Here is a 16,639-nt window from a genome sequence, read left to right on the forward strand (position 1 = left end):
GCAAATTAAATGGGAAAGGTATGAGATGCAAAAATATACCCGTTATGGTAATGAGATGGGTACGGATAATTAAAAAATAAACGGGTAAGGGTTTGAGATTGATACTATCCGCGGATACCCCACCCGTTGCCATCCCAATGTCCAACCACAATTGTCAAAAACCGAATTGAAAAACCGAATTGATACACGGTTTAAACGAACCGATCCACACTCCTAGGTCATATTTGCCCCTGACTTCAGCAAGCTACATTCCCCAATTTAACGACAGCTGTCCCTCACTTTTCCATAATCTTCACATTCACCATCAAGTACATCACCGACATGTACATCTAGCTTACCGCTGAAACACACACACAGATACTTGATGATATAGTTCAGTTTGCTTGCACTCAAGCAAAGCAAAATCAGTAAAAAAACAAAATCCTCCTCCCTTCCTCACCGGAAATCCCAACTTCAAGATTTCAAACTCCTCCCTCCAATCTACTCCTCATCAATTTCCCTCAATTCATCCAAACATCAATCCGGGATGGCATTTTGATTCAGATCCAACACAATGGGACACCTGAATCTTCCCGCATCAAAGCGAAACCCTAGGCAATGGAAGTTGCTCGACCTCGTCTCCGCTGCATTTTTCGGATTAGTGTTCCTTTTCTTTCTTCTCGTCTTTACTCCTCTCGGTGATTCTCTTGCCGCCTCCGGACGTCAGGCTCTGCTTCTATCCACGTCGGATCCGCGGCAGCGTCACCGTCTTGTTGAGCTAATCGAGTCCGGCCGTCATCCTCAGACTATCGAGGCTTGCCCTGAGGATGCCGTTGATCATATGCCTTGTGAGGATCCCAGGCGTAATAGTCAGCTCAGTAGAGAAATGAATTTTTATAGAGAGCGTCATTGTCCGCCTACCGATGAGACCCCTCTCTGCTTGATCCCGCCTCCTAAAGGATATAAGATTCCGGTTCAATGGCCCCAGAGCTTACATAAGGTATGACTTCTTTTTTCTTTTTTCTTTTTTCAGCTGAATGTTTTATTGTCGATGAAATTGAGCAGAGAACTACGAGCTTTCTTTCTACATATTTATGAGATGAACTTGGAAACTTAGCTTGATTTAGTATTCCAACCACTAGTTCAATTTGTATTTGGAGAACTGATCGGCTTAGGTAGTGACTTACTTGTCCTCTTTTCTGTTCGTGGAAGTAATCGTTATTGTTCTGTTGTTCATTGCCACTTACATTGTTACTATTTCGATATGCAGATATGGCATTCAAACATGCCGCATAATAAAATTGCTGACAGGAAAGGTCACCAAGGATGGATGAAAGAGGAAGGAGAATACTTCGCTTTTCCTGGTGGTGGCACAATGTTTCCTGAAGGAGCTATACCCTATATTGAAAAACTGGGACAGTATATCCCTATAAGTGGTGGAGTTTTGAGGACTGCCCTTGACATGGGATGCGGGGTAGAAATTCTCTTTTTTGTTCTGTATCTCGTCATTGTTGTGATGTTTGGAAAATCTCAGACTGATTTTTTTGCAGGTTGCTAGTTTCGGAGGATATTTGTTGAAGGAAGGGATTTTACCGCTCTCATTTGCCCCTAGAGATTCACACAAATCACAGATACAGTTTGCCCTGGAAAGAGGAATTCCAGCACTTGTTGCCATGCTTGGCACTCGCAGACTCCCATTTCCTGCTTTCTCATTTGACTTGGTTCACTGCTCTCGATGTCTAATTCCTTTTACAGCCTACAGTTAGTTCTCTTTTCTGACACCTTATGGGTGTTTTCTTCGGTTTACTCTTGCTTGTAGCTCTCACCATGAACTTCTCTTTGTATTGTAGATGCAACATATTTTATGGAAGTGGATCGCATACTTCGCCCTGGAGGATATTTGGTCATCTCTGGTCCTCCTGTTCAGTGGGCCAAACAAGACAAGGAATGGGCAGATCTCCAGGGTGTAGCAAGAGCATTGTGTTATGAACTGATTGCTGTTGATGGGAACACTGTCATCTGGAAAAAGCCTACTGGAGATTCATGTCTTCCAAACCAAAGTGAATTCAATCTTGAGCTGTGTGATGAAACAGATGATCCGAGTCTTGCCTGGTAATAGAGTTAAAAACTTGAAAAGCATCTCCAGTTTTGAAGATATATGTTTAGTCATATTGTCACACATGTACTGCTGCATATGCATGTCAACGAATAATTTGCCTTTATACTTCTCGAGGTGCAATTTGTTTTCAAAGCACCAGCATGAATTTCTTAATCACATTGCAGGTATTTCAAATTAAAAAAATGTGTGAGTAGGATGTCTACTGTCAAAGGGGAACTGGCTGTCAGGATGATTCCCAAGTGGCCAGAGAGGCTTACAAAATCTCCTGCAAGAGCCATGCATGTGAAAAATGGGATTGATTTATTTGATGCCGACACACGTCGTTGGTTGAGGAGGGTGGCTTACTATAAAAACTCATTGAATGTGAAGCTAGGAACTCCGGCCATTCGTAATGTCATGGACATGAATGCATTTTTTGGGGGTTTTGCAGCAGCACTTGCATCTGATCCTCTATGGGTAATGAATGTTGTTCCTGCTGGCAAGCTGTCAACTTTGGATGTGATTTATGACCGTGGCCTTATTGGAGTATACCATGATTGGTGAGTTGCTCTTGCTATTGCATTACATGATCACGGAGGATTTCATATTTCTAACCTTTCAAAGTTATTCAAATTATTTAAGTGCCATTGAATTTGTCACATGATACTTGGCAATATGTGCAATCGTGTTATTATGCCAAGTTAGTCAGATGAAAAGGTTAACTGTGTGAACCGTTGCCTGCTAATATCTTCATGAGCTGTGGTCTGTTGCATATTGGTTAAACTGGAATATGAGCCAGTGTGCTAATCTGTCCATTCTTCGAAATTGTTGTTATCTCCTTTTCTAATTTATTGAATATATAACAAAGTGGGATAAATTGATTGTCATGGGTATGAACTGGCGATATGTTAGTTATTCTGCTTGAACTTTGATATCATACAAAATTGTCCATGCGCACAATCTGTCGACACTAGTGAAATTTTCCTTGTGATGACGGACATAAGTTGGTATCAGTTCTGGTACCATCTATAATCATGGTGGCTTTACTGATTAGATATTTAATTTGGTGGCACAGGTGTGAGCCTTTCTCAACATATCCCCGTACTTATGATCTCATTCATGTAGCTCATATCGAATCACTGATTAAAAGTCCTGGCTCAGGCAAGAACAGGTACTGTGAATCTAGATTGTCCTTGGTTTTTCATTTTATTAACTTTTCTTAATTCCTTATTTGTTATATATTGCTAAAGTTCCTTATCTTATGATTATTTTTTCTAATGGTCCTTCCTTGTGTGTAAGTCATTTAAAAACTGATTGTAATTTTCATGCTACAATATCTTTCACCCACAAATATCTTTCACCCACAATTCATTTCCAGTATAGAGTCATCACCAACTAAAGACATTTCCTTGCCAAAGAGCTTAAATTATCTCGTGAAGCATATTCTATAGTAATTTATCTTATGCATACTCCATTAGATGATCATCTCTATATCTCTAGATTCACTAGAAATCAAGTTGTGCAAGGTAATCTATAAAAATAAAGTTCTTTTTCCTGTTGTGGGTAAGTAGTTCCAATAAACACGTAGTGAAGAAAAAAATAAGTCCAGGGCATAGTTGTCAACTTGAGGTTTGACTCGTGAATCGAAATCCACATTTTGTGAATTGTGACTCGTAAATCGAATCGTAAGATTTAGTTCAAATTCATAATATTATAAAAAATAAAATATTTACCATGTTAAACTCGAAATATTAGTCTAGAAATGCAATTTTAATGTAAAAAAGAAATCATATCAACCAAGTACTTACAATTCAAGTCTAATACAAATGCAATCCTAGTAAAACTAATTCACGAATCGGACTCTAATTTAGTGGAGATGGAGAGTTTGTGCTTCTAGCTTTTTTTTTTTTTTTGGGTCTTGTTATCAACTTGATAATGATGGAATGAAGCTAGTTTGAGTTGATAACTTGAAAAATAACAATCACACTAGAGGATAGTGGATTTAGTAGTTAGTGTTGAAGTTTTTGATGAACAGCGATGAAGATTCGACTTGAAATAGAGCTGAATCGAATCGAATCGTATGATTCGGATTGTGAATTGTATGATTCTGTTACAATTTAGATTCACCCTATAGATTCGGCTCGAAATCGAGCTGAATTGAATCGTACGCGTCACGAATCGTAAGATTCTAACAACAGTGGTCCAGGGTAAAGCTACAAGTACATTGATTGCTTGTTATAATGCAGGTGTAGCCTTGCTGATTTAATGGTGGAGATGGATAGAATACTACGTCCTGAAGGAACAGTTGTGATTCGCGATTCTCCTGAAGTTATAGATAAAGTGGCTCATGTAGCTCATGCTGTAAGGTGGAATGCTGCTATACATGAGAAGGAACCTGAGTCACACGGAAGAGAAAAGGTTCTCATCGCAAAGAAAAGCTTCTGGAAACTTCCTTCAGCATCCCACTGACTTTGTAATGTATTCTTTCCTCTCTGTTAATTCTCCTCATATGTAGTCTGCTTGCATTAAAAATGGTTAGCAGATTCCTTTCTTGCTCCTCTTCTGGTTTATTTATTTTACCAAAAGATGGTAGGAATTGTAAAAGATGGAAAGCCATGCAGTTTTTGTGCTTAGAATAGGTATATACTTCAAGCAATGATAATTTCTCATTCTAATTTTTTTCTATTTATACCCATTAATTTATTGTATGTCTGTCTCCCCTTTTTGTCTGAGAAAATTGGTAGTTATTAAGGCCCTGTTTGTTCATCGGAAAATATTTTCATGATTTTTCGGTATTTGTTTGTTTAGGAAAATAAGTCAATAGAAAATTTTAGGTTAGTTATGAAGAAAGTGAGGAAAATGTTTTAAACTTTCGAAAAGAGAAACATTTTGTTGAACTTTTGTAACCCTACTCCATTTCCTCTTTGCCCTTTTTGAAAACAATAGTCACCTGCCACTTCTTTCCGTTGTTGTAGCTAAATATTGGTAAATATTTTATTTTCCAACACAAAAATTTCTGTTACCTAATATTTTCTAAAACATGATATTTTTCGACAAACAAATGGAACCTAAGTGCTACGAACGCCCTTATTGGAAGACATTACCAAAAAAAGAAGAAATCTTCAGCCTAATTACATTCCTATTACTTACTTTCTTTATTTCAGAATTTAAATTTATTTCCTTTTGTTATTTCAAGATAATTATTTTGTTTCCTTTAATTGTTAGTCTTGATTCCTATAATTTAGGGGGTGATATGATTATCCCTATAATTTAGGATCTAGAATTATTTTGTATTTGCAGCCTATAAATAAAGGCTTTTCTATTCAATAAAAAAAAGAACTTTTATCCTCTCAAAATTCCGAATCAGAAAGGGGCCCTGTCAAGGACGAGTCTGCCTTTGTCAATTCAATATAGATTCAAAGAAGAGTTCTGTTGTGTCTAGACCTGTGACTAGATCCTACGCCACGGTTCATAACACTAAGATAAGATGTGTGCAATTTCAAAGCGCTTAAAAGTTGAAAGTAGGCGGTAATACATCAGGAGCTCCTAAACTCGCAAAAACCCGATTGGCCTGCTTAACTTATAGAGTGTCTGTTAGCCTCGTGAACTTGCTTAACATGATCAATTGGCCACCTAAATTGTTTTAAAGTGATATATTGACTTCCTGGACTTGCTTTCAATAATCAGTTGGCTCCTAAACTTGTTTAAATTGATATATTTTCAATTTTTCAAAATCATTGTTTGCCTATGTGGACACAGGGAGCTAATTATTCACTTTAAGCAAGTTGAGGGGTACTTTGTAAATTTGGGGCCTGACGAGACACAAGAGGTCAATCAGTTTTTTGAGCCAAGTGTAGGGGACTCCTGATATATTTGGCCGAGAACCTAGTATGTTTTACCAGATAATCACATTTTGTCTGCAAAAGGTGCTTCCCATCTTAGGAGTAGTTGTTAATTTCTGACACAACACTCCGAATAATCCGATTTATAATGATAATACGCTTGACACTGTCAATTCAACATGATTATTATTTGTCATTTATATTATATACAATTATGTGGAATATACACGATAATCCATTTTTGACACACCTCGTTAGGAAATATCGGAGTGATTATTATTTGTCATTTTTGACACACCTCGTGGAATATATATGTATTGTATCTACAATAATACATTTTCGACACATCTCATGAGGAAATATTGGAGTTCGGTAATCTGATGTCCTCAGTTGTGTGTCTCCATTTATTTTATTTCATGTGTCTATTAATCCTAATCAGCACTTAATTCTTCCTTCAGTAGCAGGCCTCTCTTTCTCTCGGCACCAACGCTATCTTCACGTTTTCTTCCAATTTTTCTTCAGATCGATTAACAGAGTTCTTCCTCCTGATTATGATTTCTTTTGATTCTGATTACCGATTTCACTCTCTTCCGATTACCGGTTTATTTTTCTTCTGATTTCGTTTTTTTATTACTGAGATTTCTTTCTGTTCTTCTCCTAGTTGAATCCATTTCTCTTCCAATATAACCAATTTCTGCAGCATTTTAGAAGGGTCATGTTATTTCAAAGAAGAATCATAAGAATTTAATGCAGCATAAAGCTGAACAGAAATATCTTACCTTAAACTGCAATAATTGGTAACTTTTATTGCAGTTTAAGGTAAGATAGTTCGGTTCGGCTTTATTTAAAATTCTTGTGATTCTGCTTTGAATTAACACGACCCTTGTAAAATGCTGCATAAATTGGTTATATTGGAAGAGAATTTAGTTCAACCAGGAGAAGAGAAAGAAATCTCAACAATAAAAAAACGAAATCAGGAGAGAAATAAATTGGTATTCGGAAGAGAGTGAAATCGGTAATCAGAAGAAATCTTAATTGGAAGGGAGAATCTGTTAATCGATATGAAGAAAAATTGAAAGAAAGCCTGAAGACATCGTTGGTGCTGAGGGAAAGAGACCTGCGGCTGAAGGAAAAGTTAGAATTAAACGTTAATTGAGTTGGAATTAGAATTAAGTGCTGATTATGATTAAATAGACACATGTAATAAAATAAAGGTATAACATCCATTTGACTCTTTAAAGTCATTAGGACCTTAAACTGTCATCAATCAGGTCTATGAACTAAGTAAAAATCATCAATTGATGATTTTTGTTTAGCTAAAGAATCTAATCGATGATTTTGATAGGTTTTGGACATAATTGACTTTGAAGTTTTAATTTAGGGATTTAAATGAGGTTATGCCTAAAATAAATGGGGAACGCGGATAGAGCTGTAATCAAGCCGAGCTGAGCTTTGACCTGCTCAAGCTCGGCTTGCTATAAAATTAACGACCGAGCTTATTAGAAAATAAACGAATTCGAGCCCAAGCCGGGCTTTGGTTTGCTCAAGCTCGGCTCAGCTCAACGCATTAAAAAATAAATGAGCTCGAGCCGAGCTTCGAGCTTATTTCGAGCCCAAAATCCTCTTTGAACTTGGTTCATTAAGAAAATTATTTAAGCATGAATTGTTTGTGAGTAAATCGTTAATTATATTTATGAAGTTTGCTCGTAAATAGCTTTTTAATTATGTACATAAACAAACGCACAAGCAAAGTTTGTGAATAAATAAATAAGATGTTTACAAATATAGATCTTCTCAAGGATGAATCTACAATGGGGGCACTTGCCCCCACTGAGTTCTAGAATTTTTTTAAACCCCAAATAGTATGGTCTAGAATTTTTTTAAACCCCAAATGGTATGGTCTGGAAGTTTGGGGTTTGCCCCCATTGTCGGTGTTGGAATGCTTCTGTTGGGTGTCTGGTTTGCTTCCAAAGGTTGAAAAAAAGCTAATTTAGGTTTTATTTTTAATTTCTGTTTGACAACGATGTCGTTCCACTCAACAGCCACGACATCGTTTTGTTTAAGTAACCCAAAAAGAAATAGAAAAATAATAACTAACTTTAAATCATCAGCTATTAGAGGTCGGTGGTCATCTTCCACAAACCCTCAAATCCTTTGTCAAAATCCTCAATTTGAAATTTCTAGAACCAATCACCACTAATTCTAATTGCTAAGTGAACTAGATAAAACCTTAATTGCTAAGTGAACTAGATAAAACCTTCCATTTCCATTGAAAAGTTGATTGTTTCTTTCTATTATTTTATATATATTGAAACTTTCTGGGCTTTCGTAGTAATTAAAAACAAGGAAATTTGAATTAAGTACTAGTTTTACAAGGCTTTTTATTCTTCGCTGGTCATTATATACAATAAGTTTGTTAATTATATTTTTAAAACATCCAATAGCAATATTATCTCTATCGTCCGCATGTCGGCAAGTTTGGTCAATTTCAGATAACATTATGAAAATATTTTGTTTCTTATTCTGCATTAATTATATTGATTTTTAAAAAAATTCATATTTTTTTATTTAGTAATAGAATTGGAAATTAATATTTTTAAATTCAATGAAATATTTGAATTTTTTTGTCCAAATCGTATAAAATACAGTATATTTTAAATTTTCTTTAACTTTTCATGTTTAATCATATATTTGTGACCTTTTTTTACTAATAAGTAATAAAATGACGCACATGTAACGTGTAAACGACAAGATTCATGACCGATAAGACAATTTGATGAATAATTTCTCCAATTGACTAAATTTGTCAACGTTGGGAGTAAAATTGCTTTAGATACTAATGTTAAGGGTAAAATTGCCCCATATATATAAACATTAGAGGTATTTTTGTAATTTTACATACATGATTTGCCCCCACTAATAAAAAAATTCTATATCCATCCCTGGTTCTTCTATTATTCATTTATTATGTTTGTGAATGAACTTATCTAGTAGCAAATGAAATGATTTTAAGTATAGATATTTGTGAATTAATACAAAACTATATAGTTTTCTACAAAACTAAAATTTGTTTGTAAATTTTCTTATCGAACTTTGGCATTCTCAAGCTCGGCTCATTTACGAACCGAGTCAGTAAATTGTGCTCACGAGCGGCTCATTTACAAATCGAGCCGAGCTTTTATCGAACCGATCATCGAGTGGCTCGGCTCATTTACAACCCTACATACGAAGGGTGGCATATTTTAATTCAGTAAGGAGAATATAGTTTATGTTTTTTTTTTAAAGAACTATTAATCAAAGTTGAAGAGAAGAAGACGAAGTACATCGCCAAACAGAAACAACATCTAGTTAAACCATGAGCTAAATTACAGTCCGTTTGGTTTAGCTGTGTTCGATGGTTTTTCTTAAAAAAAAAATAGTTATTCAAAGTTGTTTTTTTATTTCTAACTAAACACTTTTGCATTTATAATTTTATAGAGTAAAAATATGAGAAACATCATTGTAAATTTTCATTTTATCTGACTTGACGCGTCGTCCCCCTTGCTTGGCCTTTACGACCTTGCGGGATTTCTTTAAGAAAGTGACTTGGAAGATTAAGGTTTTCACGTTCAATCCATTTTGTGAGGATCTAAGAGATTGTTCCGTAACAAGTGTATAATGCCCATATATTTTATTAGGGATAAAGTGTAAAAATACTCCTAATGTTTACAGCCAGAAACAATTTTACCTCTAATATTGGTAGCTGTTGGTCCAAAATAAATAAATTTTATTTTCATGTATATAAAAAGTTTATATTTAATTTTAGGGTATAGTTTCCATTTTTCTAAATAAAAGAAATAAAAATGATGAAAAATAAAAAATAAGAGTTAATACACATATTTGCCACTGTGTTTTTTTCGGAAAAACAGATTTGCCCTTAAATCAAATAAACCCACAAAATTATCCCTGAATTTTTCACAAACCTACAATTATACCCTAATATAACAGAGCTGATAAACGACGTTCACATCAAATCTGCTTGTCTCCAGAAAAACTTTAGAAAAGAACAACCAATCACAAACAGAAAAAAATATGCATATTCAATTTCGATTAAAAGAAAGTTAGAAGAACAGATTGGTCAAAATTCATTTTCATAAAAGCTCAATCAACCTAATAAAACGACGTCTAAACCTCCTAATTAATCCAAAAGCAATAGCAATAGAAAACAATAAGAAACCGAATGAATTTTGATTGTCGTCATCCAATTTTGTTGGAGACAAGAAGGTTTGATGTCATCGCCGTTTAACAGCTCTGTTAGATTAGGGTATAATTGCAGGTTTATAGAAAATTCAGGGATAGTTTTGTGGGTTTATTTGATTTAAGGGAAAATCTGTTTTTTCGCGAAAATACGGGGGCAAATATGTATATTAACCCTAAAAATAATAAATATATATATAAACTAACCTCCAACTCGGCGACCTAGAGGTCAGTCCTCGCCTGGAGCCCGTTTTCGGTCACCGACTTCTCCAAACGCATCCGGACACAACCACGAGCTAACCTACGAAGCCTAGCCCATCCCCACACCTAGGCCCAAGCCTTAAAAGTCTCTCTAACCACAATGTAGTGGGGTGATGTGGCATGGAAGTTAGTGGTGGTTTGTGGAGGTTGAGGAAGTTAGTGAGGTGGCAAGTTAGTGGTCAAAATTAGAGAGAAAAATAAGGGTTAGTTGGTGATTAATTACACAAATTGCCCTCTCAAAATACTATAAATAGACCCTCCATTCTTCATAATTAGACACTCACTCAACACAACAAAAACCCCTTTCTAAGGTCTCTTCCAATGCTCTCTATTCTTAGTTCTTACTTCTTGAGTTCTCCCTTTTTGTTCTTCAATTTTCTTAGCTTTAATTCCTTCTTTTAGTTTGCCTTTAGTTTTAATTCAAGTTCCAATAGCCTCTTTCCAAGTTTTTCCAATCCAATTTAGCCTTCCTAAGCCTTTAGCTTGTTCAATTCCTAGTTAGAATTCTATTTCTGAATTAATTTTCTAGATTCGTCCAATTACTTTCGAAGCCCGATTGCGTCCATTTAAAGTCATTTTTTGCTTTCAATCTCTTCAACAAAGTTGTTCCTGACGTCCTGAGCTTCAATCTAGTATGTTTATTTTTTCAATGCCGTGCACAGAAACTATAGTTACAAGCCAATCTTTACAGCCCAAATTCTTGTAGATATTCTGTTCCCAGAATTTTCAAGATTCGATCAGTTATTTTCAACTCCCAATTTCGTCCATTTAGATTCTGTTTTAGCCTTCGGTCCCTTATAGAAGTTTGTTCCTCACTTTCTGAAATTAAGTTTAGCCTATTTACTCGTTCAATTCCGTGTTCTTAAGCACTTAATTAAGTCCACCGAAGTCAAGGGTTAAATCTGCCTCATTTGCCTACCACACATTTTGATATTGCCAAGATCGTATCCCGCACGGGCCCAACCGACCGCGGTGCTCCGAGGACTTTAAGCCGACATCAAAGTTCAACGTCCAGCCGAGATAGCTATTGTGGCTTCGAGTTTGTCGTCGAATTTTAATTTTATTTTAATTGCATTTCAATTCCTTGTATTGATTTGTTTTTTCAAATTCAATTGATTGTCTATATGTTTAGTATAGAAAATTTTCAATTGTAGTTCATTTTCAATTTCATGCTTTTTGAACACATGTATTCAAACCTTGATCAAATCAATAAAATACCAATTTTTTCACCAAATCTCGTGTCAATTTCGCACTTTCAATTTCTTTATTTTACTCGTCTTCAATTTATACGCTTAGCTTAAATAAAAATAATTAATCTAGCAAAGTTTTTGTAACGGCGCTAGAGACCCAAGAGGGACTGTTTCAATCCTTGCGTCCCTCGCCAATCGCCTCGTTTAGATTTCAAGTTTGGCGCGCAAACTCCATAAACTTAACTATTTTAATTGAGAAATAATCTTCTCTGGCACGCCCGCACCCTAACCACACGTGACAATGTTGAAAATTAGCGTATTCGCAAAATATCGCTAACAGTAGCAAAGAGTAATTTTATCCTTAATGTTGTCAAGTTGGCTCAATTTTAAAAATAATTTATCAAACTGTTTTCTCGGTCATGAATCTCGTCATCTACACTTCACATTTGAGTCATTTTTATCACGCATTAGTGACATATCATAAACATATAATTAGATATGAAAATAAAATAAAATAATAAAAAATATACTGTTTATTTTACGAGTTGGACAAAAAAAAGTTCAAAATATTTTGCCGAACTATAAATATTGACCTCCAATTCTATTATTAAACCATAAAAAATATTTTTTTTATAAAACGAATTTATGGCCTTCAACCCATTATGAGTACAGTTTCAGTACAATTCAATTTACTTAATTTTAGTAAAAAAGAACATGATCTTATTCTATAATGGCTATCTAGGAGACCTCCCGCTAACCTAAATGAGCATTCATATATCTATCCTACATTTATTCGTGAAGGTACTCGCAATGGGTTGAAGGCCATAAATTAATAATAGGTTTTCCATCTTGCAAATAAGGCATATCTTGTCTATGCAATTTTTTTTTTAAATGATGCTTAGACGTGGTAAAAAAAAAATATACACGACTCAATTACACAATACGAAATTGACATACGAAATTGACATGTAATTTTAATGTTTGGATTTAGTTTAATTGGTCATTTTTTGTTGATACAAAATTGACATGCAATTTTTTAGGTTGAGTTAGGGTTGATATGTTAACTCGAAATTGACACGAAATGATATGAATATTTAAAATTATTGTTATATTCTTTCATGTTTTTATATGTAATTTTTATTAATAAAAGTAACAAAATTATAATTATTACTTGCAATCACGACTTGAATTTCCTATATTATTAGAAGTCATGCTTAAATTTCCTATATTATTAGAAGTCATGCTTAATAGAGATAGAAAATTAAATTGATACATTACATGATCTTTTGACATGGTTTATTGTTAATATGCTAATCTAAAAATGACATTAAATGTTTAAAAATATTATCATATCTTATGTTTCTAAAAGTCATTATTAATATGCGTGTATAGTAAAATTACATATGATCCGAACATATAATACAAAATTGACACTATCCCGCGATTAGATTAACACGATTGTAACAAGATTTTTTTTTGAGTTGGGTTAGGTTGACTCGTTTGAAACTAACTAGAAAATTAACATGACACGGACATGATAATTGCTACCTTTGATGCCTTTATTTCCTTGTCTTTCCGCTACTTCATAAACCGTTTTAGTTTCACATTTCTGTAAAATATATACACATTGTTTCTGGATTATAGCAAAAATCAGGGCCGGAGAAATGGATGGGCCTGGAGGGGTTCAGGCCCTACGGCCGCCAGAACACCCTTACTATGGATGGTTTTGAAATCTCTGTTTACGATACATTAATGTTGGAATGATTAATTAACTCATTGTGTTTGTATTTAATTACTAAATCCAACTTGATTAATATATGATAGGAGATAAATTTCTCTACATTTGTTCAAAACGATCACATTTTACTTTTATAGTCCAAGTTTATCTTAATTTTAATTTTGAAAGTTTTACAGTGGTACAAGTACTGAAAAATTAATTCTGGACCATTCAAATAATAATATGTATATACGTAAAAAAAAAATAAAAAAATCGAGCAAGTTCGATTTAGCGAAAAAAGATCAAGCAATTTTAAAATCAGCCCCGCGAACCAATAATGTATTCGCGACTGACAACAATCCCCTTTCTCTGAATCCATCTCACATCAATAACTCAACCTTACAATTATAATCTTAACATCTAAAATTGTGCAATTTAAACCCTAATTTTATGAGCAAAGAGCACATCTAACATTGACAAATTGGATCAATTTCTGAGGAATAATTCATTCTCAGTTATGAATCTTTTCATTTGCACTTCACATGTGCGTCATTTAATCAATCATTAATAAGAAACCATAAACATATGAATAGATGTAAAACAATAAAATAAAATTAGAAAATTATACTATATTTTGTATGAGTTGCACATAAAAAAAATTCAAATATTTCATCGAATTTAAAATATTAACCTCCAATTCTACTATCAAATCACAAAAAATATGAAACCCATTTTTTAGAATAAATTGATATACAACTTTCGCAGAATAAAGAACAAACTCTTTGTGTTTTATAATGATTTCTGAAATTGATCCAATTTGCCAACATTAGGAGTAAAATTTCTTTTGATTGCCAATATTAAGAATGAAACTGCATCATTTTAGATGTTAAGAGTAAAATTGCTCATGACTGTCAACGTTAAACTATTTTTACACCTTATCTATATATACAACATTGAGGTATATATATATATATATATATATATATATATATATATATATATATATATATATATATATATATAGGTTTTGGTCCAAAAGCTCGATCGTTGACTTGATCTTCAGAAATTGATCTGCACTGCGGTGAACCTCCTATATATACTCTGATACCAAAGTCAATAAGATTGTAAGAAAAAGTATTGTAAGAGAGTGTAATGTGTCTTGAGAGAGAGAGAGAGAGAGAGTTACTTTTTTTTTTTATAGAGAGTCCTAAATGATAGGATTACCTTATTGCCCTTGAGTGAGACGGTAATGCATCTCAACCGATTGCTAAATGGGCTTTTGTTGGAGTCTTGAGCCGTTTGTGTTGAACTTTTTGGAAGAAATTACACGGAAAAGCACATGTCATAAAAATTTATGGTTATATCAAATCTTATTTTGAATTTTATCATTAGGAAACTTATCAACAACTAATTATTTTGAAGAGTGTTAAAAGATGGTGGTTACCTTTTATTTTATGATATTTTTAAAATAAAATGAATCTATTTGATATAATATAAATAAAAATTATTAATTTGATTAAAGTCAAAATATTATTACTTATTTAACCCAACTTTTTAGTGCACTTAGTCCGAAATATATATAATTTTTTTAAAAAAAAAACACATACAATAACCGAATAAGATGTCTATAAAAATACCACCGCCGCTTGAGAGAGAAGGTCCTCCTTCTCTCTAGATCTCAAGCTCTCTTCCACTACCGCCTCCCACCTTCCCCGTTTTCTGCTTTCTCTCTTCTCCTTCATCATTTTTAAACCACCGACTCTTCTCTTGCTTGTCTTCGTTTGCTGTTGCTTGTCTTCTCTTCCTTCTTCCTCCTCCCACCGTCTTCATTTTTTCTGTTTTCGTAGTTATTTTCTTTTGTTTGTGTCAGTTTTTTAGTTGGATCCTATATATTTCATCCTATCTCTGTATCCGTTTGAACTGCACCTGGTGGTTAAACTTTCTGTTTTTGTAACCCTTTCTGTTTTAACAAGGACAGAAAGGGTAGATATTATCCGTAGATCACTGGATCTACATGGTTGGAAAAGAAATGACTTAGATCCGAAGGTTCAGAATGGTTCAAAAGCTGAAGATTGAACTACAATTGCTTTGCGATGAATTTGGAGTTACGATCTATATATAGTTCAAATGTTGTTTATGTTTAATGTATTTTTAATGGCTTTTTTTGCTTTTAATAGTCATTTTCTTACATTCGTGGACTATGTATTAGGCTTTGCCTATATGTGTGTAAGGTTTTATTTCTTACTGGTGTCTTATGTACTTGCAATTTTATGATTTAATGAAATATTAGCATTACTATAAAAAAAATGTCTATGAAAAATGAAAACTCAACAATAAGAAATCGATTATTATAACACTGTCACATAGGTTCGATTTCTGTTATATTATTATTAGAGTTTCCATAAGTACAACAATATGTAAATCATCCCGTAAATTTCTTTGTGATCTTGAGACTTTTCGTGATTGTAAACCGAAGATACCTCCACCATTGAACTTTTGTCACACAAACACTGAAAAAGATCGATAAATAAATTGATTGACCGAAAATATTTTCCGTGTGAAATGGATGAATGTTTGACCAATGGAGTCGCGCTAAGTAGTATTTATATATAATATAAGGTTAAGGTGCAAAAATACCTCTAACGTTTTGGATTATGAGCAATTCTACTTCTAATGTTGGAAGCCCAAAGCAATTTTACCCTTAACGTCGATAAATTGGGCCAATTTGAAAAATAATTCATCAAACCGTTTTCTAGGTCATTAATCTTATCATCTACACTTCACACGTGTGTCATTTTATCAGTAACAAATCACAAACATATGTTGGGATGTGAAAAAAATATAAAAAATATATTATCTTTTGTACGAATTAGAAAAAAAAATTCACCAAATTTATAAATATTAATCTTCAATTCTATTATTAAATTAAAAAGGGTAATTAATTTATTAGTCCATATATTTTGACAAAACATACTATTTAGTCTCTATATTTTCAAAAACAAATGGTAAGGTTCCTAACTTTTTTCTTAGTGAACTGTTTAGTCATTTTATCTGTTTGTTAGATTTTTTACCGTTTATGATTTCGGAAATGACTAAATTACCCTTTACTATTTACCTTAAAACTTCAGAAGAGGAAATCCAATTTAGAAGAAGAAACTCTTTGTATGGAGAACAAGAAAAAAAACAGACACAATGCTTACGAATTTGAACGATTAAGAAAAAATCAAGAAAAATAACACTCAAAATTGATTTCAAATGCATTAGAGTTCAAAGGAAAGGAAAATAAAGGAAAAGAAGAACGCAAATCCAAATTGAC

At 33.6% G+C, this 16,639-nt stretch overlaps 1 protein-coding gene across 1 annotated transcript; it reads left to right on the plus strand.

The window, feature by feature from the left end:
* The first annotated feature begins 337 nt into the window (after window positions 1–337).
* Window positions 338–4,785, plus strand: LOC136220862 (probable pectin methyltransferase QUA3). Its single transcript, XM_066008688.1, has 7 exons — window positions 338–979; window positions 1,250–1,453; window positions 1,530–1,740; window positions 1,830–2,091; window positions 2,263–2,637; window positions 3,153–3,248; window positions 4,324–4,785. Exons 1-7 carry the CDS (start codon window positions 554–556, stop codon window positions 4,544–4,546), a joined length of 1,797 nt encoding a protein of 598 aa, XP_065864760.1. The 5' UTR covers window positions 338–553; the 3' UTR covers window positions 4,547–4,785.
* The last annotated feature ends 11,854 nt before the right edge of the window (window positions 4,786–16,639 follow it).

Source organism: Euphorbia lathyris, chromosome 2, assembly GCF_963576675.1.
Source record: "Euphorbia lathyris chromosome 2, ddEupLath1.1, whole genome shotgun sequence".
NCBI lineage: Eukaryota > Viridiplantae > Streptophyta > Magnoliopsida > Malpighiales > Euphorbiaceae > Euphorbia > Euphorbia lathyris.

Coding starts and splice junctions, on each gene's coding strand:
- LOC136220862 (XM_066008688.1), top strand. CDS start 554: ATGGGACACCTGAATCTTCCCGCATCAAAGCGAAACCCTAGGCAATGG. Junction 1,454..1,529: donor CCCTTGACATGGGATGCGGG/GTAGAAATTCTC, acceptor ATTTTTTTGCAG/GTTGCTAGTTTCGGAGGATA. Junction 1,741..1,829: donor AATTCCTTTTACAGCCTACA/GTTAGTTCTCTT, acceptor TTTGTATTGTAG/ATGCAACATATTTTATGGAA.